The sequence below is a fragment of the Centropristis striata genome, chromosome 1, assembly GCF_030273125.1.
Source record: "Centropristis striata isolate RG_2023a ecotype Rhode Island chromosome 1, C.striata_1.0, whole genome shotgun sequence".
In the NCBI taxonomy this organism is placed as follows: Eukaryota; Metazoa; Chordata; class Actinopteri; order Perciformes; family Serranidae; genus Centropristis; species Centropristis striata.
The window spans coordinates 1,652,242-1,679,808 of NC_081517.1; the positions used below are offsets into that span (position 1 = coordinate 1,652,242).

A 27,567-nucleotide genomic window follows, 5' to 3' on the forward strand; every position below is an offset into this window, starting at 1 on the left:
AGCGTTTACGTCGTTTTGTAGTATTTGTATAAGCTCTCAAATACTTTTTGAATTTCATTTCTGTCTGCTACAGAGGCTGAAAAATCTATTATTTAGTAGAAGAGTTCACACTTTTTTTTCCAGAATTTCCACAAAATTAGAGGCTTATTTTAAAATCGCCCAGTGGTTTTTCAGGCCTCAATGGGTTAATTTCAGAGTACAATGAGACATTAAACTGCATCATTTTCAATTAAATTCTGGAAAAGTTGGTGTGTTCTAAAACTTTTGACCAGTAGTGTATGTCTCAGCTTTAAAAACACACACAGCGTCTGGCTCTAGTGACAGTTTACCTCAGAGAAACACGCCTCGTAGCATCACAACAGAGAAGCAGCAGACTGAAACCTCCAACAATCAATCCATGTTTGCACAAACAGACTGATACTGGGCCCCACATCTTTAAATGTTTGGAAACTCTTGAAAGGAAGAGAGAAGAGGACACACTTGTTTTCGAAAAAACACATTTCCTGAAAGTAGACTGAGGACAAAAAGGACAAAAGGACAAACTCTACAGCTGTAGAGACACAGTTTAGACTTTCTGATTCTATTCACAGCCCTTACATTAGTTATAGCTTTAGGAATGAGGCACGACATTACTGTCATTTACAGCACACACACACACACACACACACACACACTCAACTCTCTCTCTCTCACACACACACACACACGCTTGGTGCAAAATCAGGTAGTTAAAATCCACAGTTAAACTTAAAACACTACTCCACAGATGATTAATGTAATAATGTTTTTTTTTGAGGATGGAAAAACAAAAACAAAGTGACTTCAAGAAATTAAAATAAATCAGTTTTCTCAGTGTATTAAAAAATAGACCACATTCAACATGACACTTCTTTAAGAGTGACGATTAAAATGGTTCAAGATCTAAAAACAATAACTGACGGTTTTAAAATAAATTTAAGTTATGGCTCATTAGAAACTTAACATACCACTTGAACACCTACACAGGAACACGTAGTGTGTGATTTCATGGACAGAAACAAGAGGTGACAGAAGATTAAAACATTAAAAAGTCCTCGGTGGAGGACGAGAAGTTTAAAGAGATTTTGCAGGTTGAATCGTAGAACGTGTTTGAACTCTTTGTGTTCTTGTCGAGGCAGATCTATTCTCATTGATCAGGCTGGAGTCGTCTGTAGATGAAGGCTGAGAGAAGCTAACAAACACGCCTCACCACATATCTAAAGCAGGATTCTACCAGCCAGGTCCAGTTCAGAGCAACTGTCCGTCTGGCTCCTCCCTCTTAAAGCTGAGGGAGTAAACAGACCCAGGAGCAGGTCTGAGGTCTCACTAGAGAGCCAGCTGGGCTGCTTCTTCACTCTGCTGCTCCCTCCTCTTCATCGACTCGATCACCGCCATCTCCTTCGCCTCCTTCTTCTGGTTCCTGGCTTCAAACTGCAGCCTGGGAACACATAAGGTGACATGAATTAACTTGAGGTAAAAAATATTTTAAAAATGTAAAAGGTAGGTGTTACGTCCTTGAGGTATGGTGTGTGTGTTTTGGTTTTGCTCGGCTCCGTCAGAGGGAATCCCCGCTGGGCGCTGGGTTTCCCTGGCTCCGCCCTCTTCCGCTCGATTGGTCTGGCGTCCAATCACCTGCCGCACCTGCCTCCAGCTCGGCTTTAAAAGCAGCTTTGCGCGGCTGTGGACGGCCTTCTTTGTCTTTGTATGGCCTTGTGTAAAGTGTCTCTCTTGGTTATAAGGTATTTGAGAACCCAGTGTGTGTATTAGAAATTAAGGCACTCGTATTGTTATTATTAACTGTTTATTGGGCATTAGGTTTAGTTTTTCTTTTTAGAGTAGAAAGTAAGTAGAAAGATAGTTTTGGGGAAAACGAGTAGGAAGATTGTTTTAGTTTGTTTGTTTTATGAGTTGGCGCCACCCTCCGCCCTTTGTTCACTGCCTCACTTTGTACCACTTGTACTAGCCTGAAGAAGGTTCTCCTTTTGTTACCTTTTCTTTATTTAGCTGTTAATCAATAAATATCTGTATTTGCCTGAGTACTCCGGCGTTGTGTTACCTTCCCTTTTCCCTAGACCCCAAATGTGTTATGGAATTAGACCATATCACATATTTAACGATATAGTTCAATTTTTCTTCTTCTTTATATATGAATGCTGCCCTTACTAGAGTTTGTCATATTTAGTTCTTCTGTAATGTTAGTTATTTTATTATTTTCTCATATAAATATACTGATTTCAGAAAAAGATTGGCCTATTTTATTTCATAGGCTATTTTTATGTAAGATATTTTTTTATTTAAATGTCACTTTATGGAGCTTTGATTTTGGAAAAAAAGGTAACCCTGTTGTTATACAGTATTTATGTTCACTTAAATAAACTGTGACATGACATGACACCTAATATTGTGACATGTCATATTTGACTTTAACTGAACATTTGCTCTCACTTTGCCATGAAAATATCGGGATATATATCATATATCGATATTCAGGCTAAATATATCGGGATATGACTTTTGGTCCATATCACCCAGCCCTAATAAAGAGTCAAAATAATCGACACAGTGAGAAATAAAATGCAGATGAAGATGGTGAGGAGGTGCTGACCTGTTTTCAATAATCCTCTGGACGATGTCATCAGTGGTGAGGTTGTTCCCGCTGTCAATGGTCCTGAACACGCCTCTCTTCTTAGGCTCCTGGGGCAGAACACAAGAGGTTATCATATCAACCAATAAACTAATTAGAGCAATATTAACCCTTTATCAGGCAAAGAACTATATTTGGTAATATTTCAAGAAAAAAGTTGCAAATTTGCTAGATTAAAGTGGGAAATCTACACGAAAAAAAGTTGCAGATTTAAGAGATTTAAAGTGGCAAATCTGCGAGAAAAAAGTAGGAAAAAGCAACTTTTTTCTCCCAGATTCACCACTTTAAATCTCATAAATCTGCACATTTTTTTCTTGTAGATTTGCCACTTTAATCGCATCAATTTTTTCTCAAAATATTATTTTCGTATGTTTTTTTTTTTTTTTTTTACACATTCTGGCTGTATGTAATATCCTCCAATATTCTCTAGGGTTGAAATTTAGAATTTGCAAGTATTTCAATGAGTGTCCTATTAAGGGTTAAAGTGGTGAATGTGGGAGAAAAAAGTTGCTTTTTTCACACTTTTTTCTCGGAAATCTGCAACTTTTTTTGCGCAGATTTGCCACTTTAAATCTCTTAAATCTGCAACTTTTTTTCTTGTAGATTTGCCACTTTAATCTAGTAAATTTGCAACTTTTTTCTCGAAGTATTTGATCAGAGAGAAGAAGAGTGAACTCACAGCGTAGGGGTCGAGCGTGTCCTTGTCTGGAAACACCTCAGTCTTGCCGTGACACACCAGGTCCACCTGCACAGTAGAAAACATCTGGTTCAACCACCTGTCATGCCCCACATGTGTTTTAATCTTATCTAGGTGTATCTATGTCTATGACACCTATAACTAAGCCTTCTCTTTTTGTTCATTTTGATTATTGTTATTATTATTTTAGTCCCGTCGGGGTGGTTTGTGTGTGTATAAAAAGAAAAAAAAGAAAAAGAAAAATCTTTTGTAACCTTGCTGATAAGTCATTGTCACTACTCTTGGTTTTTCAATAGATAGATTTATAAAAATTTAAATAAAAACATGTGCAGAGAGGTAACAGTGGCTGTCATTGGGGTAGCAAGAGTGTACAGGTGACTTATCATAGGCTTTTTTTCGAATAACAGATAAAATATTAAGAAAGAAGCTGTGATAATGATTTGTAAACCATCTACTTGGTACCTTGGAGATTTAATGTGTTTAACTGGATGATTTTTCCTCTGCTATTGCAACTGTCCACAGGGGGGCGCCATATGGCTCAGTACTGGTCTCTTTTTGTTATTGACAATGCACAGAAATCATCTTTTTAAATGCTGCAACCATACAGTGACAGTAATCTGTTAATCTGAAGTTATCTTATGTAACAATGTACTTCTCTAAATCCAAAACTGCAACTTCATTCTCATTTTTCAAGCTAAAGGGACCTTCCTGTTTAACTAACGCTCTAAATAAACAGAATAACAAAATGCATGATCAGATGTAAAGTCACACAAAGGAAACGCACCTTAAAATGATCCAGCAGATCTTTGCCCACAGCGTAAGGAGCCCCGATCACCACCTCAGACACATACTGCAGAGAGACAGGCAGGAAGACAGACAGGTTCATAGGAATGAGTTTTTAAAATCATTAAACCTTTCAGACCAATGCCATGTGTCAAATTAATAATAAAATGATCAATTTATATATGGAGGAGGCGGTGGGAAAATAAGATAATGAAAAATATCTAATTTGTTGTTGGGAATGTAACCTGTAAGAATGTAAGAATACTAGTCACAGTTTAATTATTTATTTTTTTTAATTTTTTTTCATTTTATTTATATGTTTTTGTTATTTATTTTTTGTTATCTACATTTATTTGATTATTCATTTGTTTTGGTCCTTTTCAGTATTATTGATATTTTGATTATTATTTCCTTGCTGCCATATGTTTGTGAAGTTTTGGTTGTTGGATGTTGTTATATTAACACAAAAACCAATAAATATATGTTTAAAAAAAAAAAAAAGATCAATTTATAACGATGAACAATGGAACAATTCTAACCTTTTTTTTTTTGTTCAAACAATATCTCATTGTACACAAAAGGAACCCAGAATGTTACATTGTATAATAGTTTAACTCTATGGAGTCTTAAAGGGATATTTTGTCCATTTTTGAATCCTTTTCATGTGTTTACGTGTCTTTGTAAGTCATTTTGTGTCTTTTTTGGTCATTTGTGTCTTTTTGTTTCTTTTTTGTGTCTTTTTTTGGTAATTTTGTGTCTGTTGTTGTGTCTTTTTTTTTTTTTTAGATATTTTGTGTCTTTTTTTTTTCATTTTGTGTCTTTTTTGTCATTGGTGTCCTTTATGTGTCTTTTTTGTGTCTGTTTTAGTTATTTTGTGTCTTTTTTTGGTCATTTTGTGTCTTTCTGTTTCTTTTTTGTGTCTTTTTTTGGTCATTTTGTGTCTTTTTTTTAGTTATTTTGTGTCTTTTTTGGTCATTTTGTGTCTTTTTGTTTCTTTTTTGTGTCTTTTTTTGGTAATTTTGTGTCTGTTGTGTCTTTTTTTGTTATTTTGTGTCTTTTTTTTTGTCATTTTGTGTCTTTTCTGTCATTGGTGTCATTTATGTGTCTTTTTTTTGTGTCTGTTTTAGTTATTTTGTGTCTTTTTTTGTCATTTTGTGTCTTTTTTGTCATTGGTGTCATTTATGTGTCTTTTTTGTGTCTGTTTTAGTTATTTTGTGTCTTTTTTGGTAATTTTGTGTCTTTTTGTTTCTTTTTTGTGTCTTTTTTTGTCATTTTGTGTCTTTTTTGATCATTTTGTGTCTTTTTAAAGACATTCAAAGATTTTGAATGCTTAAATATCATCTTTGCCATTTTTCATGTGCTAATGTGCCCCTCTGATTAAACACTGGCCCCTCCTTGGCCCCCACAGTAAAACTGGTCTAGAACCGCCACTGCAGTGCCTAATATCAATTAGTGCATTTCTCTTTAATGTCAAAGTTTAACTGAGCGGTGAAGGACTTCTCACAGCTTCACTTCTGGCTAACTGAGACCTCGTCATCAGTCTTTGAGTAAAACTGATGGTGCAGCGCAGCAATTTATCGCTTTCTGGATTGTGTAACTTGTTTGGCTTGTGTAATGTCCTCATACTGTTAGTTGGTTTAACTTCAACACAAAAACACACAGTGCAGATGGGGGCACAGAGACACATTGTTCTGACTGATAGCTGACCAGCAGGAATGAAGGAAACACAGCCAAGTTCAGCTGCAGCGCTGCGAGTATTCAGGCTAGAAATACACCCCGCTGGGCTCTACATTTACTGTGTGTGTGTGTGTGTGTGTGTGTGTGTGTGTGTGTGTGTTCTTGTATTTCCTACATAGTGAGGACCAGGACACGTTTTTAACCAACAGAGTGAGGACATTTTTGCAAAGTGAGGACATTTCTGCCGGTCCTCACTTCTTTAAAGGCTTTTTTGAGATTTAAAACTTTGTTTTAGGGTTAAGGTTACAAAAAAAATGATAATTAACTGACACTATATTTTGTGTTTACAAAACTAACTCAAATTATAGTGAAAATGTCCTTCGTTTTCGTCTTTGTCAACTTTTTTCATACATAATGCATAATAAGACAAAGGAAATAAAGGCAAAATTTACTGTGACCTCTTTTAATCTCCCACCCAACAAATACCCCATTACAAAAAACTAAAACTGATAAAAACTAAACTAAAACTAAAGCATTTCAAAAAATAAATACTAAACTAAAACAGGCAAACTCTAAAAACTCATTAAAACTCACTGAATTTGAAAAGAAAAATTCACAACAAAATTAAAACTAAAACTAATGAAAAATCCAAAACTATTATCACCTTGCAAGGGAATTCACTGTTACAATAAGGGTCCTCACAAAGATAGAAGTACAAGAATGTGTGTGTGTGTGTGTGCGTGTGTGTGTGTGTGTGTGTGTGAACTCACCCGACAGGCCAGAACACTCAGCGTCCTCTCATGGATGTTCATGATAGGATAGTTCTTCCCTTTGTACCGATTCACTTCCTGAAGAGATTGAAACCATTTTACTTCACTTTTACATTTTTTAGAAATGTAGCCAGCTCACTTGAATCAGAAGGACAGGACTTTCATTAACTTGTTCCAAATGTTTCCATAGAAAACTGCAGGAAGGGGTAATTAGTTGTACCTGGTCAAAGTGCAGACCCACGATGACGTAGGGCCGCTCCGCCTGCTTATAAACCATCTCTAAGAAGTCCACATGTCCAATGTCTGCAAGGAATGTGGAGTCAAGGAACCAACAACAAAAACAACATGTGTACAGAAATGACTTCCAACAGTGTTCATAACTACATTTACACTACCGGTCAAAAGTTTTAGAACACCCCAATTTTTCCAGTTTTTTATTGAAATTCAAGCAGTTCAAGTCAAATGAACAGCTTGAAAGGGTCCAAAGGTAAGTGGTGAACTGCCAGAGGTAAATAAAAAAAGGTAAGCTTAACCAAAACTGGAAAATAATGTACATTTCAGAATTATACAAGTAGGCCTTTTTCAGGGAACAAGAAATGGGTTAACAACTTAACTCTATGGAGTCTTGGGCTATTTTGTCCATTTTTGAATTCTTTTCATGTCTTTGTAAGTCATTTTGTGTCTTTTTGTGTCTATTTCGGTCATTTTGTGTCTTTTTTTTGTCCTTTAGTTCAACATAAAATGTGATTTTGAATCTTTTTTTTTACTTTCAAAACACTATCATGCTCAATAAAGAGTTTTAAATGTTGCAAATGTGCATTAATTTCAGAGTACACTGAGACATTAAACTGCATCATTTTCAATTCAATTCTGGAAAAGTTGGTGTGTTCTAAAACTTTCGACCAGTAGTGTACATTTAGTCAATTAGCAGACGCTTTTATCCAAAGCTTACAGGAAAAAAAGGGAAACAATGAAGGTCTAGTGCAATAAGAGCCATTAGTGCCAATCCTGTAAGGAGTAGAGTTGTTGTGTGGTGCTAGGAGAGAAGATGCTCTCTGAAGGTCTTCAGGTTTTTTTTAAAGGTAGAGAGGGACGAACCCGCTCTGGTAGGAACTGGTAGTCTGTTCCAGCAAAGGGGAACAAGAAACGCTAGAGTTAGGTATGGCCTGTGATCGCCTGTGACCACCTCCACCCAGGTCACGGGCGATAAATTAATTAAAAGGTGCAATAAAACGGACATGTGCAATAAAATTGATATGTGCAAAACACTCAATTTACCTCATGTATAAATTATAGCATTTTAAGTAGCCATTTATTTATTCTTATAGTTATTTATTACATCACATGTCCTTGTTGTTGTTTTTGTCCTTGTTTAACTTGGTATTTAAAAAAAAAAATGTTTTTACTCATGTTGTTTTGTGTTATGATTGTCATAACTATGCACCTTATGCAGCGGCACTTTCAATTTCGTTGTATAGTGAACTATATATTATTAGTGGCGATGGGTTCATGACCCCTCACTGCCACCTCTATCATCATGTTGGTTGGACTTCCCTGGCTCTAAGAAGGGAGCAACACTGTATATTGTTTATTTATAAGGCACTACTAAAAAAAACTAGCATTCTACTTATCGAGCCCAGTGAGCTTCAGATCTTTTAACTTTCCAACTCGTTCATATAACCCTCTGGCTCTTAATATCCCTGCTATTAAAACAGAGGTTGGGAAATTCGCTTTTGTTTATTTTGCTCCTTTTAAATGGAATAATTTACTGTCTCAGCTTCAGTTGGATACACTGATTCCTTTTAATCATTTTAAAGACATTCTTATTAATCTTATGATTTCTGAATGTGTATGTACTCATTGAATTTATTGTGCTTCTGTTGATTATATATTATTATGGATGTGTAGTGTAATGTGTTAAAATTGTATTTGTACTGTAATCAGGGCGCCATTGGAAATGAGACCTTGCTCTCAATTGGCCCTCCCTGAATAAATAAAGGTGAAATGAAATATAATGACAATAAAGACTATTTGTTTGTTTGTTTTGCCTGATTTTTCTGATGTTGTAAAGCGGAATGAGCGGGCAACTGAGGCGACATGACTGGAAAGGTGAGTTGGTTATCAATCATTAGTTTCTCTCCACCTGGTGGAGGCCAGACACAGGGAGTCAGTTTAGATGTTGATGTGGTGGTGTATTGTAGGTTTAGCAGGGAGGAGCAGCAGGTCAGTTTAACTCTGGTTATTTCTGCATGATAAGGATACGGAAGAGGTCGAAAGCTCCAGCCACATAGATGATGGTGTCTCCGGGCTGAGGCTCCTTCCCTGAGGCAAACTGGATGATCTTCTGGGACGTCTGGAGGAACTGGGACACTCCGGTCCAGGGACTGTGGCCTTTAGGACCCTGGAGCATGACGAGAGACTCAATGTTTCACTGGGAAACTCTAATAAACTGGAGATGATGTCTCACTTTGGGAAAGATGTTCTACTGCTAACAGATCTTTTATAATCACAATTAATTTTAAATGATAGAGTTTGACAACATAAAATTCAATGTTACTCACTTTTCCAAAGTTGTCTGTATGCTGCTGGTAATCTGGGTTATCCTGCAAAAAAAATATTAAGGAGGAAAGAATTAGACCAACACAAAGAAACCATTGCTCATAACAGTAAATAATGAGTCCACCCACATACAGACAGACACTAAAGGGCTTTAAAGGATTACAGTGAAGCTACGGAGCCTACGCACATAACACCCCCTTTATACATGTATCCTTATACGTAATTACATAACTAGATAAGAATATATATATATATTACAATATAAATAGAATATTTTCTAGTGATTCAAAAAGTAAATAGTTTATAGAAAATAAGCACATGGTAAAGGCTATTGTTATATACTCAAATAGCACATCTATAATTGTTTCAGCTTCATTCTCACATGATCAGAACTCAGTTGTCAAAATGATGTAAATATTGCCGTATAAGAGGTTCTCTGCTGGTTTCATCGATTTGATATTGACAAATATATATGTTGTCATATTGCCCCGCCCTACTGTTAGATGGCACTTAACACACACGCTGCTCCTTTAAGTAAACCACAGTCTGCCTCACCATGTTGCTGTGATGGGCTTTGGTCATGAGCAGCATCCGTCCCACCAGGTCCGTGGTGGAGACGCCCTGAGTGCGTCTGCATTCCCGGTAGCGTCCTTCACGCTTCACCTCTGCATACGTGTCCTTCCCGTCTACTGTCAGCGTGATGTCATCTGGAGGACATGAACCATGACATTAGTCCATCGACACATCTGGAGGCTTGTTCACATCATGTGCATCACAGATAGACGCTTCCACAGAAAATATACATGAGTGTCTAATGCAGAGGTGTAAAACTCTGGCCCGCGGGCCAAATTTGGCCCGCAGTATAATTATAATTTGGCCCGCGAGGAAATACCAAATGACAACCACAAATCCCAGAATGCTCTGCTGGTGTTTTGGCTTGAACACAGTAGATCAGTGTGGAGCAAACTGAGCAACAATTAAAGTTGTCTTTATGCACTTTTTCTTGCTAGTCCAAGGCTTGAATGGCTGCACATTCATTGAAGGATATTATTATTAGTCATTTGGTTTATTTTTGTTATTTTATTCTTACATTTATTTTTAGCCTGTGGAAAAAGATTACTGTTAAATTTAAATATATATATCAGTGTTTCCCACAGACCAGATAGCAATTTGTGGTGCTCCACTGACACCGGTAAAGTCCTAAATTCTTTAAAAATATCACTTTATTGACATTTCAAACATTTTTTTAGGCGAGAAAGTAGCCATTTAGATCCCCAGTGCGTCAGTAATTTGTCTAAATACCAGCTGTTGACACTTTTGTTCGGACGAATTCGGCGCTACTCAAGCTAGCCATCGTGAGCAACTCACTTCCGGTTACATTTACAAAAATAAAACGCCCGTTGCCCTTTACAACGATAGAATTTGTGCTTTTACTTTGAAAACAGGAAGCGAACCTACCCTCGATGTAGCTAGCTTGAAGCAGCCGTTTTGACTGCTCTCGTCCCGTTAACGGCATTTGCGGCAACCATTCAATATGCCTTAACGTTACCGGAGAGTGTTGCCAGCTCTGAGATCGGCCCGGTTCATTTAAAACATTTATTTATTGATGTGAATGTGGTGTCTTCTGTGCGTAGGCTAATGTTACGGATGTTACAGTTTTTTTAATGTCCTAGAGGGGAAAAAAAAATAACAGAATCATTTTGTGGCGGCCGGTCTCCATTATGTGGGGGTGCGCCACAGAATGGTCTATGTGTGGGAAACACTGTATATATATATATATATATATACATACATATATATATACATATATATATATATATATATATATATACATACATATATATATACATATATATATATATATACATATATATATATATATATATATATATATATATATATATATATATATACATATATATATATATATATATACATATATATATATATATATATATATATATATATATATATATATATATATATATATATATATATATATATATATATATATATATATAAAATAAAGGGACGTACGATTTAAAAAAAAAAAAAATTTAAGAAATGAATGCCATTGATGTGTTTGTTTGTTTTATTTGATATTCGATTTTGCATGTTTGCAATATTAAGTTATATCAAGCTTTGCTTGTTCCATTTCGTTTGAACTTGTTTAGGTCAATTTTTTCAATAAATATCAATGTTGGCCCGCGACTTTGTCCAAGTTTTAAATTTTGGCCCACTGTGTATTTGAGTTTGACACCCCTGATCTAAAGTGTTAATGAGAGGAAACAGATTCAGAGAGCCTCACCTCCATGCACACAGAAGTCACAGTTGAACTTGTCCAGAGTCTCCAGCGTGGTGACGTACGGAGCTCCTTCTACGATCTCATCCACCCACTTGATGGCCCGGACCATCTTGTAGCGCTCTTCCTGAGTGAAGACCGGAGGACCCTTGTGCTTGGAAATCTCAGCTTTGAGGGAGGATGAGAGGAAATTTGTTGTTAGTTTTTGGCACATCATCATTTGCTGACCCTGAAATCCTGCTTTTCTACATTGCAGCTGTCTTCTCTCTGCTTAACTCTTATTTTTGTTGCTTACCAACTTCAGTCGGTTTCCTTTCACTCCTGTGAACTGCCTTCTGCTGCCCATAGCACAAACCCAAACACTACCTTATAATTGGGGTACTGACAAAATTGTGCCCTAGATGCATTATACAGACTGTAATAAATTGTAATTACCATTTCTAAACATCAGCATAACTTTTCGTTAGACTCACTGAGACAAAAACCAGGGAAGCCATGGGATTTCTGCCTGCTGGGACAATCTTGGTGCTAAACCTAAAGATAAGTGCAAGACTATATTCTCACACAGAGCAAAATGTATAGATTCATGTGAGCCGACTTCCACTTTGGTCATCTATTGGAGCTGTTCTCAACCTTAGGGTCGGGACCCCAATTGGGGTCGCGAGATGATTTCTGAGGATCGCCAAATCATTTTGGAAGTCAGCTCTGTCTCCACTGTGTTAAAGTGTTCATGTGTTAATGTGTTTTAGTCTTTTTGGTCACTTAATGTCTTTTTTTGGTCAATTTGTTTCCTTTTTTCGTCATTTTGTGTCTTTTTTGGTCAATTTGTGTCTTTTTTGGTCATGTTTCCTTTTTTTAGTCATTTTGTGTCTTTTTTAGTCATTTTGTTTCTTTTTGGGGTAATTTTGTATCTTTTTTGGTCATTTTGTGTCTTTTTTTAGTCATTTTGTGTCTTTTTTGGTCATTTTGTGTCTTTTTTTAGTCATTTTGTGTCTTTTATGGTAATTTTGTTTCTTTTTGGGGTAATTTTGTATCTTTTTTGGTCATTTTGTGTCTTTTTTGGTCATTTTGTGTCTTTTTTTAGTCATTTTGTGTCTTTTATGGTAATTTTGTTTCTTTTTGGGGTAATTTTGTATCTTTTTTGGTCATTTTGTGTCTTTTTTGGTCATTTTGTGTCTTTTTTTAAGATTGTGTTCAGTGAGTGGGGGTCACAGACAACATGCATGTTAAATTGGGGGTCGCGACTCAAAAAGGTTGAGAACTACTGATCTATTGGCCTATAACAAATCTCCATTTTTTAGGTAAAATAATTGAAATGACTGTTTTTATTTATAGTTTAAACCCTCTTTGCCCTAAACAATTGTCATGATGTTTTCCAGTCAGGATTGTGAGGAGATCACAGCACAGAAACGGCTCGTGTTAAGGTCTTGAAAGACATCTACTTTAACACAGGCAGAGGAAACGTTTCAGTCTTGGTATTATTAGTTCAGTGCTGCATTTGAGACGTGCAACCACAACATATTGTTGGATCTGCTGCTCCTTTAAGAAGCATCTAGGCCTCTCAGGTCCTCTGGGACAGGTCTGCTTACTGTCTCCAGAGTGACGACACTAAACACGGAGAAGCAGCATTCAGTTGTTATGCAGCATATTTTTATGTGCCACACATCTGGAACAAACTCATTATATTAATTTGAGTATTTAGTCAGATGATGCACTAGACTGTAACCTGTTTGACTTGTCTTATTCTATTTTAGCTTATTTGTATCTTCTATTTTATTTTGTTTTAAACTTTTTAAAATTTAAATGTGTCTATATAGTACTTGTGTTTCTTCTAAATCTCTCCTAAATGCCTTCCTGTTATATGTAAAGCACTTTGAATTGAATTGTTAAAACTTGCCTCATTTTATGCATTTTAGCAGCAAGGAAGTCGACTCTGTAATCTTATCTTTTAACTTTCTGTCAACAGGAAGAGTGGAAATGTGTCAGCAGGTGATATATCTCTGCTGCTGATAACCTTCAGTCTGACTTTACAAATATCCTGCCAGTTTTATAATATAAATGACTGCCAGGACTGATAATCACCAGGATCACCTGCTCATGTTACTGTCATAATAGTCATGGTGATGGATCAGAATGTGTTTATTTGTCCTTTATTATGTGCTCATAACAATAAGATATCATAACAGAGGCTGTCTAAGTGTGACCAGTCAAAACTTTTGCTAATTTCTTCATCAGACTCATTCCAAGAGTTCCTTGATATACACTTATCAATTTGTTACAAGTCAATTATTCAAATTGTATTAACAATGAAACATACATTCTGTTATACAGGATGAAAGGTTGTGTTTTATTTCATGTTTAGAACTGACCGCAAAGCTCCATTTATGTCTTAGTTGCTGCTGTTGTCCTATAAATCGTAAAAAATAAAATGTTGTTTGGACACTGTACCCAAGTTGTGTGGTAATCCACCATTTTGTCATATCCAATCTATTTATGTTTTAAGATGCTGCCGTGTTATTGTTTGTTTTGTTTTTTGTTGGTTTGTTTGTTGTTGTTTTGGTTTTGTTTTAACTTTAATTTTTTTTTTTTTTCTTATATACCAAAAAAGCATATAAAACTACGATTGCTTTGTGTGAAACATGTATTCTAACCAATGTGAACTTGGCAATAAAAAGAATACAAATAAAAAAAAAAACTCCTGACCAATAAAGTAGAAAATATCAGGTTCGGGGATTGTTTGTGAGAATGCAAATAATGTCTTGATATTGTATCATTATTCTGATAAATCACCATCAGAGTTTTTAAAATGTTGCACTATAGAAACAGCTACTGCAACACAATTGCTGTTTGCAGAGCTAGTTGAACTAGTTGTAAGATAGCTAACGCTGAACCAAAGATTGGGTTTTTAATCCAGTGGCCTGCAACTTTTTATGTGTGTTTACTGTAGATACGTAAAGCAACTGGATGCTAAGATTTAAATAGTAAGTGATGAATAATGTGGCTGATAGGCATCACTTTGTGTAAGATGGGTTATAAAGTAAAGGGAGATCTATCAGCTGAAGATCTGTCCTGCTCTTTTTACTCTTGTTTGTTTTTGTCGTGTTTCACTGTTGTTGTATTGTAAAATCTTGATTTAAAAATCAGTTAACTTTAAGCAAAGTAAACAGATCCTCAAGCCCTCAGTCATATACTGTAAATATGTGTAGCTGGCCTCCATGTCTGTGTTGTAAAGGTAAACTTTGAACTGTAAACATTTACATCTGAATGCTGTTAAATATAACTACGAGTCTCGTGCTGTCTAAGAAGCTTAAAAGTGAGCCTGGAAAAAAATGTCATGACTCTAACTAGGCCAGCTCAGTCTGCAGGAAGCAAGGAGTCTTAACAGTTGTGCTGGTTTTGATTTGATTAGAGGATTACAACAATAACGGGACTTGATTGTATAGGACAAAACTAGTGAGTCAGAACTGAGTATTCAATCAATATATTGATAACTGATCACAAAAAGGTTTGAAGAGAATAGTGAACATGGCCTCTAAGATTTTAGGGAAGCCACAGAAACATTTGAGCTGTCTTTATGATGAATTAATTAGAAGTAAAGCTGAGAAGATAATTAATGACTCCTCCCATCCCATGTACAGCGAATTTGAGCTTTTACCTTCGGGGAAGTGGTTTAGGCTACCGATGGCAAGGAAGAACCTGTACAAAAAGTCCTTTGTCCCAGAAGCTGTCAACGCTATAAATAAGACCAGAATGCGGTAGCTATTTACCCTGTTTAATTCTGTTGTTTCCTTTGCTGAGTGTTTCCCTGCACAGCAGGTTCTCTGAATAAGGCAGGTCTTGGACCTACATTTGTAAACTTGATTTGTACTGTGGTGTGCTTTTATGTAATTTTGTACTTGAATGGGTGATGTGTGAAATACAGTTATTGCTGTAGGCTATTTTATATTTTTCTATCTTTGAAATGTTTTTCTTTATTGTTTTACTATTTATTCTGTTTGTTTTGAGACATGTCTATGGTGAAACCAAAGAGGAATTTCCACTCAGTGGATAATAAAGTTTTCGTATTTGTATTCATATTCGTATTCTAATCGTATTCGTTTAACAAAAATACCAGTATTATGTGCGTCTTACCATCTGTATGCACTCCAACGATGAGGTAATCTCCCATGCCTTTGGCCTGCCGCAGCTGGTTGGAGTGGCCATAGTGCACCATGTCATAACTAGAGACAGAAAGAAGAGAACAACATCATCAGCATGGAGAACAATAGATACTGTAATTGCCAAAACAGAAGAGGACAAAATATATAAACATAGAAATAAACAAACATAGCAATATGGAATGTGGCCTTAACAATTAGCATCCCATAGAATCAATGCCTTTGTGAATAACTTTGACTCGCCAACTCTTATTACTTTGTTGTTTTTATATATATCCTTTATTTTACCAGGTAAAAGTCTCACTAAGATTAAAAAAAATCTCTATTCCAAGAGAGACCTGGCCAAGAAAGCAGCAGCAAAAACTACCTGTAGATGTGAGGTCAGCTCCTTTAAATCAGGACTAAAAACACTCTAGTTTACTGCAGCGTATCTTAACTTTAACACTTATCTGCTCTACTCTACTGCCCTTACTCTTTAACTACACAATGTTTGACTTGTGCTTTTTATTATTTTATCTCTTTTTTTATCCTGCTGTATCTTATTTTATCCTATTTATATTTTTATTTCTATTTCCCTGTTTTAATTGACTGTTTTCAATTGTGTCTTGCTGTTTTAATGTTGAATTGTGCTATACAAATAAACTTGCCTTGCCTTGCCTAGCATAAAAAGAGACAAGTTACAACATTTAAACACAGTTATCATAAACGATTAAATACAAATACAGCATCACAACAACACTGAAGGAGCAAGGGAAATGATTTCTTTATCCTTGAGAATTTAAATTCACCGATTGTGATCAACTCAGACAATTTCAAGTCATTTTGCAGATTGTTCCATGATAAAGCGGCGTAACTAAAAGCTTTCTGACCTAACTCAGTTCTCACTCTTGGCTCCAGCATCTGTACAATAATTTGAGAGCGTAGACCATGTTGAGTTTTGTTTTGACACATGTATGCACACAGGTAAGAGGGAAGCAGCCCAAGAATAGATTTATAGATAAAAACTAACCAATGAGAGCCTGCGAACATACAAAGATGGCATCTCATACGTGGCATACAGAGTAAAATGATGTGTGAGATTTTCCCTTTGACATGATCTCATCTTTATTTCACTTTCTTTTTTTAAATGACCTTGCATAGTAAAGCACACTATGTGCCCTTTTCTGTGAAAATGTGCTCTCTAAATCAAACAGGTTACATCCCAAAACACAGACTGACCTCTGTACATGGTGAGTAAATGTGATAAAGTTTAGTGGGAGAAAGGTAATGATGACAGACACTGTGCCAATATTTATCTGTGTCTGCCATTACGTAACATCTTCAGTTATTGTTTTGTACTGGTGTGCCCTTTTAAAAGGGAAGTTATGTGAGTTCTCTTATCTTATTGCAACATGGTTAAAGCCTTATCTTTTTAACCAAAAGTAAACAGAAAGAAAGTACTAATCTTAGAATGCTCGGATGTTGCTCATTTTCAGATAAGTTTGTCCAGGTTTGGATGAAAACGTGCTTTAGTTCAGCACCCTGCAGCTTCACATTCCTACAGTTTCTAAACACTGGAAGCTCAGGATCATTCTGTTCAACCACAGACTGAGCAGCTGCTGGTTATGAGTCCAGGGTATAACATTAAATAATTCATTAATAAGGGCAAGTTCATATTACAAATTTACATTTGTTTTCATTTGAGATATCACTTATAACAGTGAACTAACATGGGTGAAGTTGTACTGATCATCATTCTGACTGCTCCTAGTGGAACTAGAACTTATAAATATACACTACCGGTCAAAAGTTTTAGAACACCCCAATTTTTCCAGTTTTTTATTGAAATTCAAGCAGTTCAAGTCAAATGAACAGCTTGAAAGGGTCCAAAGGTAAGTGGTGAACTGCCAGAGGTAAATAAAAAAAGGTAAGCTTAACCAAAACTGGAAAATAATGTACATTTCAGAATTATACAAGTAGGCCTTTTTCAGGGAACAAGAAATGGGTTAATAACTTAACTCTATGGAGTCTTGGGCTATTTTGTCCATTTTTGAATTCTTTTCATGTCTTTGTAAGTCATTTTGTGTCTTTTTTTGGTAATTTTGTGTCTTTTTTTTAGTCCTTTAGTCCAACATAAAATGTGATTTTGAATCTTTTTTTTACTTTCAAAACACTATCATGCTCAATCAAGAATTTTAAATATTGCAAATGTGCATTCATTTCAGAGTACACTGAGACATTAAACTGCATCATTTTCAATTAAATTCTGGAAAAGTTGTTGTGTTCTAAAACTTTTGACCAGTAGTGTAGTTCATTGTTCTCCTCTCAACACTGTATCTGTAGCATTATTTCCTCAGACTTGACTGTGACGGTCCTTCTCCTCTGTAATGACATTACCACAAGCTGCTAGTCGCAATTCCCTTAACAATAATCCACTAACCTCCCTCACCTCACTTGATCAGGATCAGTTAGAGACTCTGCTCCCAGTTTTAAATGTATCCTCCTCAGGCTGATGAATATGTTTGCTCTTTAACAATGTAGCTTCTTGATTAACTATTGCAAGACAGTACTAGTGATCAAAGAAAGAAACAGTATGAGATATCCGGCAACTTACATAAATTCTATGGTGTATGGAGAGCTACAGTATCCTGGAGCACTGTAAACTATAGTTAACCCCCCTAAAGTACCTAGTCTGACGTATTTGACTCACTCAAGTGGACACTCACTTTTGACATTACACTGTGCCTCTTTGTTTGTAATTTGTTTTGGTATGTTATGGTATTTGTCAAGTTTTTTAATTATTTTTTATTTATTTTTTTTGTCTCATTTATTTATTCACCTATATTTCTATTTTATTTATTATCATTATTATTATTATTATTATTATTATCGTGTGTTCTTGAAATGTACCTATTGTGACATTTGATACACTTAAGTGGACATTCGACTTTGACATTATATTGTGTATACTTTGTTTTGATATGTCACAGTTTGTGTCTAATTTTTATTTATTTGCCTTTTATTATTATCTTTATTATTTGTGTATGTATGTTATTTGTCACTCTGAAAATTGACAATAAAAATATTTTGGAAAAAAAAAGAAAGAAACAGTGGAGACAGTAAGGTGATGTGTCATTTTACAAGTATAGTTTGTGATTATTTCGTCTTTCGCTGTCTGCTCCTTGTTAATATTTCATCTGTCCACCAGTATGAACCACGTTCTCTTTGAGAGGGAAGCCCTGCTCACCAACGTGCCACTTCTACGTCACACTGAACGACATGTTCACTATGCTAGTTATTTATATCCACCACATGAGTTGAGCCAAGCCAAACCAGCTATCAGCAACCAGCACCACTTCCTTGTGCTGTGAGAGAGTCCATGAGAGGATTTATGCTCTACTCGCTGTCTCCTAAGCTGCAGGAAAATCATATGAGGATCATGGCCATTGACATCAGAGCTTAAAATCACAATAACAACAAAGAGATATCAGTCATGAGAGGGCTCGGAGTGTCAACCTAGGGCTGGGCGATATGGCCCTACAAGAATATCACGATATTTCAGGCTATTTTTGCGATAACGATTATTCTTCACGATATTACGAAATACTTAAAAAGATATAGAAAATATGTTTTTTTAGTCTGTATAAATAAATAAAAATCTAAAATGTAGTGTGAAGTGCAAATCTCAACAGTTGCCAAATACAAAAACGTTTACTCTTGACTCTTGAGAATGAGCGAATAATAAAAAATAACCATTTAGGGGTTTCGGGAGCATATTTTAATGACATTTTGTAAAGGAGAATAAAGGTTCTTGTATGTTTTATTTAAGGCATCTTATTTTGACAGACTTCTTGTAAATTCTGTGGTGGATTCTCTTAATACACTGTGCTCTTATTCTGAAAGCTGCATGTGTTTAGCGACAGAGAGTAAGTAGCTTCTTGTGATTAAAACAACTTTAATTGTTAGCTAATATTAACCTTACGCCACTGCATCAAGAAGTAGGAATGTTGCCAATATCATGATATGCATTTTTTTTAACCGTAAAAAAATTTACCGATATTATCGTGAACGATACGATGTCAACCCCAACTCTCAGGTGTTTGTGTCAGACAGACAGTAAATACATGCCCTTAAGTAATGTTAATCTCCAGATCGTTTATCTTAATTTTTAAAGCAATTACACAACCCCTCAGGCATCAAACCATCAGCACTGACCACACATTTCGTTAGAAAACCTTGGAAATATTATGAGCAGGATTTCTCAAGTAGTGTTAGTGGGCACAGTGAGGGCTCATGTCTGCAGACAAGAGCAAACATTACCAGGGCTTCAGCCACTTTCAGATGTAAAAGCAAACTCCGGGTGTGTTTATAACTAGCATTCCTGACAATTACGTAGGCAATATAACACTTAACAGGCTTTTATCCTAACGTAACCTTTAAATAAGCAGTTCCAGTTCTACAGTACACAAGCACACCCACTGCAAATATGAAAAATAACCTCAGCCTTGCTGCGAGGTCTTGAGAGGACCTTGTCCCTAATTTACCCCATGCCTCGATGCCATAAAAAAAAAAAAAATCATAAGTGACGTCAGCAGCAGGTGTACTAACTAGTCGACATTACGCAAGTAGTTTTAAATATTAAAGCATTTAATCCCTGAATTATTTAATGCCGGTTGGACTGCTAGAATGGAATAAAAATAAGAGTTTTGGATGAGAAAACAACATTATTTAGGTCATTTCGGGTAAAAAAAAAGTAACGTTAAGTATTACGAACTAGTGGTTAGCTAGTTCAGTAGTTCTCAACCTTTTTGAGTCACAACCCCCAATTTAACATGTATGTTGTCCGTGACCCCAAAAAAGAAACAAAATGACCAAAAAAAGTCAACAAAATGATCAAAAAAGACACAAAATGACCAAAAAAGACACAAAATGATCAAAGAAAGACAAAATGACCAAAAAAAGACACAAATTGACCAAAAAAGACACAAAATGACAAAAAAGGAAACAAAATGACCAAAAAAGACACAAAATGACAAAAAAGGAAACAAAATTACCAAAAAAGACACAAAATTACCAAAAGACACAAAATGACAAAAAAGGAAACAAAATTACCAAAAAAGACACAAAATGACAAAAAAGGAAACAAAATGGTCAAAAAAGACACAAAATTACCAAAAAAGACACAAAATGATCAAAGAAAGACAAAATGACCAAAAAAAGACACAAAATGACCAAAAAAGACACAAAATGACAAAAAAGGAAACAAAATTACCAAAAAAGACACAAAATGACCAAAAAAGACACAAATTGAGCACAAAATGATCGAAAAAAGACACAAAATGAACAAAAAAAGACATTAAATGACCAAAAAGACTAAAACACATTAACACATGAACACTTTAACACAGTGGAGACAGAGCTGACTTCCAAAATGATTTGGCGACCCCCAGAAATCATCTCGCGACCCCAATTGGGGTCCCGACCCCAAGGTTGAGAACAGCTGAGCTAGTTGATGAAATAATGAAGCGCCTGTTGATACTAATCGTTACTAACTGCTAATATAAGTTAGCTAGCTAGCATTAGCATGCTATCCCACCACTGGTCCACGTGTTTAGCATGATAACCGAGTAGTAGAACTAACTGTGTAAATAAAGTGTTTCAAAAAAAGGAAACAAAATGACCAAAAAAGACACAAAATGACCAAAAAAAGACACAAAATGACCAAAGAAAAGACACAAATTGAGCAAAAAAGACACAAAATGACCCAAAAAAGAAAAAAAGAAACAAAATTACCAATAAAACCCACAAAATGACTAAAAAAAAAGACACAAAATGTCCAAAAAAAGAAACAAAATGACCAAAAAAGACACAAATTGATCACAAAATGATCAAAAAAAGACACAAAATGACCTAAAAAGACACAAAATGACCAAAAAAGACACAAAATGACCAAAAAAACCCCCCCACCTTGTCCCTAATTTACCTCATGCCTAGATGCCAAAAAAACAACAAATCATAAGTGACGTCAGCAGCAGGTGTACTAACTAGTCGACATTACGCAAGTAGTTTTAAATATTAAAGCATTTAATCCCTGAATTATTTAATGCAGGTTGGACTGCTAGAATGGAATAAAAATAAGAGTTTTGGATGAGAAAACAACATTATTTAGGTCATTTTGGAAAAAAAAAAAAAAAAAAGTGACGTTAACCCTATAAAGCCTGAACCATGAAATAATTGCCAGAAAATTCAATTTTTGTAAAAACTGAGTGCTTATTAACCTGCTGACGAATTTTAAGAAATAAATAAATTGCATATATGAATTCTAATTTGTATCATATTTGATACATCAGGTCTTTTTGTGCATTTTGTTGCTCACAGTTTGTTTTTCTCGAACTAACAAAAACATATAAACCCTAAAACATATTTAACCTATTAAGACTTTGACTTTTCCTTTTTCCTCAAACATGCAAAATACATATTTTTTCCATATAACACAACATCATACATCTGCTGATATGAAGTTTTATAATGCAGCAATGACTGATCCATTCGTGGAACCTGCATATCATTTTTGCTACATCTGGTATTTTTGTGCAATTTGTTGCTCAGTTTGTTTATCTTCAACACATGTATACATCAGGTTTTTGATGATGTAGAGGTCTCAAAAATTACTGTATCTAATATGATACACTTGGCTTTATAGGGTTAAGTATTAGGAACTAGTGGTTGTTAGCTAGTTGATGGAATAATGAAGCGCCTGTTGATACTAATCGTTACTACCTGCTAATATAAGTTAGCTAGCTAGCATTAGCATGCTATCCCACCACTGGTCCATATGTTTAGCATGATAACCGTGTAGTACAACTAACTGTGTAAATAAAGTGTTTCAAAAAAAGGAAACAAAATGACCAAAAAAAGACACAAAATGACCAAAGAAAAGACACAAAATGACCAAAAAAAGACACAAAATGACCAAAGAAAAGACACAAATTGAGCAAAAAAGACACAAAATGACCCAAAAAAGAAAAAAAGAAACAAAATTACCAATAAAACCCACAAAATGACTAAAAAAAAAAGACACAAAATGTCCAAAAAAAGAAACAAAATGACCAAAAAAGACACAAATTGATCACAAAATGATCAAAAAAAGACACAAAATGACCTAAAAATACACAAAATGACCAAAAAAGACACAAAATGACCAAAAAACCCCCCACCTTGTCCCTAATTTACCTCATGCCTCGATGCCAAAAAAACAACAAATCATAAGTGACGTCAGCAGCAGGTGTACTAACTAGTCGACATTACGCAAGTAGTTTTAAATATTAAAGCATTTAATCCCTGAATTATTTAATGCAGGTTGGACTGCTAGAATGGAATAAAAATAAGAGTTTTGGATGAGAAAACAACATTATTTAGGTCATTTTGGAAAAAAAAAAAAAAAAAAGTGACGTTAACCCTATAAAGCCTGAACCATGAAATAATTGCCAGAAAATTCAATTTTTGTAAAAACTGAGTGCTTATTAACCTGCTGACGAATTTTAAGAAATAAATAAATTGCATATATGAATTCTAATTTGTATCATATTTGATACATCAGGTCTTTTTGTGCATTTTGTTGCTCACAGTTTGTTTTTCTCGAACTAACAAAAACATATAAACCCTAAAACATATTTAACCTATTAAGACTTTGACTTTTCCTTTTCCCTCAAACATGCAAAATACATATTTTTTCCATATAACACAACATCATACATCTGCTGATATGAAGTTTTATAATGCAGCAATGACTGATCCATTCGTGGAACCTGCATATCATTTTTGCTACATCTGGTATTTTTGTGCAATTTGTTGCTCAGTTTGTTTATCTTCAACACATGTATACATCAGGTTTTTGATGATGTAGAGGTCTCAAAAATTACTGTATCTAATATGATACACTTGGCTTTATAGGGTTAAATATTAGGAACTAGTGGTTGTTAGCTAGTTGATGAAATAATGAAGCGCCTGTTGAAACTAATCGTTACTAACTGCTAATATAAGTTAGCTAGCTAGCATTAGCATGCTATCCCACCACTGGTCCATATGTTTAGCATGATAACCGTGTAGTACAACTAACTGTGTAAATAAAGTGTTTCAAAAAAAGGAAACAAAATGACCAAAAAAAGACACAAAATGACCAAAGAAAAGACACAAAATGACCAAAAAAAGACACAAAATGACCAAAGAAAAGACACAAATTGAGCAAAAAAGACACAAAATGACCCAAAAAAGAAACAAAATTACCAATAAAACCCACAAAATGACTAAAAAAAAGACACAAAATGTCCAAAAAAAGAAACAAAATGACCAAAAAAGACACAAATTGATCACAAAATGATCAAAAAAAGACACAAAATGACCAAAAAAGACACAAAATGACCTAAAAAGACACAAAATGACCAAAAAAAAACCCCACCTTGTCCCTAATTTACCTCTTGCCTCGATGCCAAAAAAACAACAAAACATAAGTGACGTCAGCAGCAGGTGTACTAACTAGTCGACATTACGCAAGTAGTTTTAAATATTAAAGCATTTAATCCCTGAATCATTTAATGCCGGTTGGACTGCTAGAATGGAATAAAAATAAGAGTTTTGGATGAGAAAACAACATTATTTAGGTCATTTTGGATAAAAAAAAAAAGTGACGTTAAGTATTACGAACTAGTGGTTAGCTAGTTCAGTAGTTCTCAACCTTTTTGAGTCACAACCCCCAATTTAACATGTATGTTGTCCGTGACCCCAAAAAAGAAACAAAATGACCAAAAAAAGTCAACAAAATGATCAAAAAAGACACAAAATGACCAAAAAAGACACAAAATGATCAAAGAAAGACAAAATGACCAAAAAAAGACACAAATTGACCAAAAAAGACACAAAATGACAAAAAAGGAAACAAAATTACCAAAAAAGACACAAAATGATCAAAAAAGACACAAATTGACCACAAAATGATCAAAAAAAGACACAAAATGACCAGAAAAGACACAAATGACCCAAAAAAGAAACAAAATGATCAAAAAAGACACAAAATGACCAGAAAAGACAGAAAATTACTAAAAAAAGGACAAAAAAAGACCACAAAATGACCCAAAAAGGAAACAAAATGACCAAAAAAGACAGAAAATGACCCAAAAAGACAGAAAATGACCAAAAAAAAGACATTAAATGACCAAAAAGACTAAAACACATTAACACATGAACACTTTAACACAGTGGAGACAGAGCTGACTTCCAAAATGATTTGGCGACCCCCAGAAATCATCTCGTGACCCCAATTGGGGTCCCGACCCCAAGGTTGAGAACAGCTGAGCTAGTTGATGAAATAATGAAGCGCCTGTTGATACTAATCGTTACTACCTGCTAATATAAGTTAGCTAGCTAGCATTAGCATGCTATCCCACCACTGGTCCATATGTTTAGCATGATAACCGTGTAGTACAACTAACTGTGTAAATAAAGTGTTTCAAAAAAAGGAAACAAAATGACCAAAAAAGACACAAAATGACCAAAAAAAGACACAAATTGAGCAAAAAAGACACAAAATGACCCAAAAAAGAAAAAAAGAAACAAAATTACCAATAAAACCCACAAAATGACTAAAAAAAAAGACACAAAATGTCCAAAAAAGAAACAAAATGACCAAAAAAGACACAAATTGATCACAAAATGATAAAAAAAGACACAAAATGACCTAAAAAGACACAAAATGACCAAAAAAAACCCCACCTTGTCCCTAATTTACCTCATGCCTCGATGCCAAAAAAACAACAAAACATAAGTGACGTCAGCAGCAGGTGTACTAACTAGTCGACATTACGCAAGTAGTTTTAAATATTAAAGCATTTAATCCCTGAATTATTTAATGCAGGTTGGACTGCTAGAATGGAATAAAAATAAGAGTTTTGGATGAGAAAACAACATTATTTAGGTCATTTTGGAAAAAAAAAAGTAACGTTAAGTATTACGAACTAGTGGTTAGCTAGTTCAGTAGTTCTCAACCTTTTTGAGTCACGACCCCCAATTTAACATGTATGTTGTCCGTGACCCCAAAAAAGAAACAAAATGACCAAAAAAAGTCAACAAAATGACCAAAAAAGACACAAAATGACCAAAAAAGACACAAAATGATCAAAGAAAGACAAAATGACCAAAAAAAGACACAAAATGACCAAAAAAGACACAAAATGACAAAAAAAGGAAACAAAATGGTCAAAAAAGACACAAAATGACCAAAAAAGACACAAAATGATCAAAGAAAGACAAAATGACCAAAAAAAGACACAAATTGACCAAAAAAGACACAAATTGACCAAAAAAGACACAAAATGACCAAAAAAGACACAAAATGACAAAAAAGGAAACAAAATGACCAAAAAAGACACAAAATGACCAAAAAAGACACAAAATGACAAAAAAGGAAACAAAATGGTCAAAAAAGACACAAAATGACCAAAAAAGACACAAAATGATCAAAGAAAGACAAAATGACCAAAAAAAGACACAAATTGACCAAAAAAGACACAAAATGACCAAAAAAGACACAAAATGATCAAAGAAAGACAAAATGACCAAAAAAAAGACACAAAATGACCAAAAAAGACACAAATTGAGCACAAAATGATCGAAAAAAGACATTAAGTGACCAAAAGGACTAAAACACATGAACACTTTAACACAGTGGAGACAGAGCTGACTTCCAAAATGATTTGGCGACCCCCAGAAATCATCTCGCGACCCCAATTGGGGTCCCGACCCCAAGGTTGAGAACAGCTGAGCTAGTTGATGGAATAATGAAGCGCCTGTTGATACTAATCGTTACTAACTGCTAATATAAGTTAGCTAGCTAGCATTAGCATGCTATCCCACCACTGGTCCATATGTTTAGCATGATAACCGAGTAGTAGAACTAACTGTGTAAATAAAGTGTTTCAAAAAAAGGAAACAAAATGACCAAAAAAGACACAAAATGACCAAAAAAAGACACAAAATGACCAAAAAAAGACACAAAATGACCAAAGAAAAGACACAAATTGAGCAAAAAAGACACAAAATGACCCAAAAAAGAAAAAAAGAAACAAAATTACCAATAAAACCCACAAAATGACTAAAAAAAAAGACACAAAATGTCCAAAAAAAGAAACAAAATGACCAAAAAAGACACAAATTGATCACAAAATGATCAAAAAAAGACACAAAATTACCAAAAAAGACACAAAATGACCAAAAAAGACACAAAATGACCAAAAAAACCCCACCTTGTCCCTAATTTACCTCATGCCTCGATGCCAAAAAAACAACAAATCATAAGTGACGTCAGCAGCAGGTGTACTAACTAGTCGACATTACGCAAGTAGTTTTAAATATTAAAGCATTTAATCCCTGAATTATTTAATGCCGGTTGGACTGCTAGAATGGAATAAAAATAAGAGTTTTGGATGAGAAAACAACATTATTTAGGTCATTTTGGGAAAAAAAAAAAAAAAGTGACGTTAAGTATTAGGAACTAGTGGTTGTTAGCTAGTTGATGGAATAATGAAGCGCCTGTTGATACTAATCGTTACTACCTGCTAATATAAGTTAGCTAGCTAGCATTAGCATGCTATCCCACCACTGGTCCACGTGTTTACATGATAACCGTGTAGTAGAACTACCTGTGTAAATAAAGGTAAATAAACCAGCCTGGCCGGTCCTCCGGGCTCCAGACTCACCAGCCGTCGCACCACAGCCGGACCACCCGCTTCCTCTTCTCCGGGCTGCACGCTGACCCAGCCGGCTTACTGCGACCGGCGTCCTCCCGCTGCTCGCTGGTGACGTGGTGACCGTTTTTAATCATTCTGACAGGTTCAGGTAATTATTTAGTGGCAGTTTAGAGAAAAAAAGAGTAAGTTTAGAGGTGTTTAACTCCGGTTTGTCTCCGGTCTGTCTCCGGGGCACTTTGA

At 35.1% G+C, this 27,567-nt stretch overlaps 1 protein-coding gene across 1 annotated transcript; it reads right to left on the reverse strand.

Annotated features, from left to right (window-relative positions):
• Positions 1–322: 322 nt before the first annotated feature.
• pcyt2 (phosphate cytidylyltransferase 2, ethanolamine) lies at positions 323–27,567 on the reverse strand. Its single transcript, XM_059346908.1, has 12 exons — positions 27,337–27,567; positions 15,582–15,670; positions 11,457–11,618; positions 9,704–9,855; positions 9,151–9,192; positions 8,852–8,990; positions 6,810–6,892; positions 6,590–6,667; positions 4,144–4,209; positions 3,342–3,407; positions 2,624–2,712; positions 323–1,456 (listed from the first exon to the last, which is right to left on the reverse strand). Exons 1-12 carry the CDS (start codon positions 27,459–27,461, stop codon positions 1,345–1,347), a joined length of 1,203 nt encoding a protein of 400 aa, XP_059202891.1. The 5' UTR covers positions 27,462–27,567; the 3' UTR covers positions 323–1,344.

Bases quoted from the DNA above. Each gene is read 5' to 3' on its own strand.
- pcyt2 (XM_059346908.1), bottom strand. From the start codon at position 27,461: ATGATTAAAAACGGTCACCACGTCACCAGCGAGCAGCGGGAGGACGCC. The intron at 11,619-15,581 runs GTAAGACGCACA...CCTCCCTCAAAG, and splicing joins CGTTGGAGTGCATACAGATG to CTGAGATTTCCAAGCACAAG. The intron at 1,457-2,623 runs GTCAGCACCTCC...ATGTGTTCCCAG, and splicing joins CAGAGGATTATTGAAAACAG to GCTGCAGTTTGAAGCCAGGA.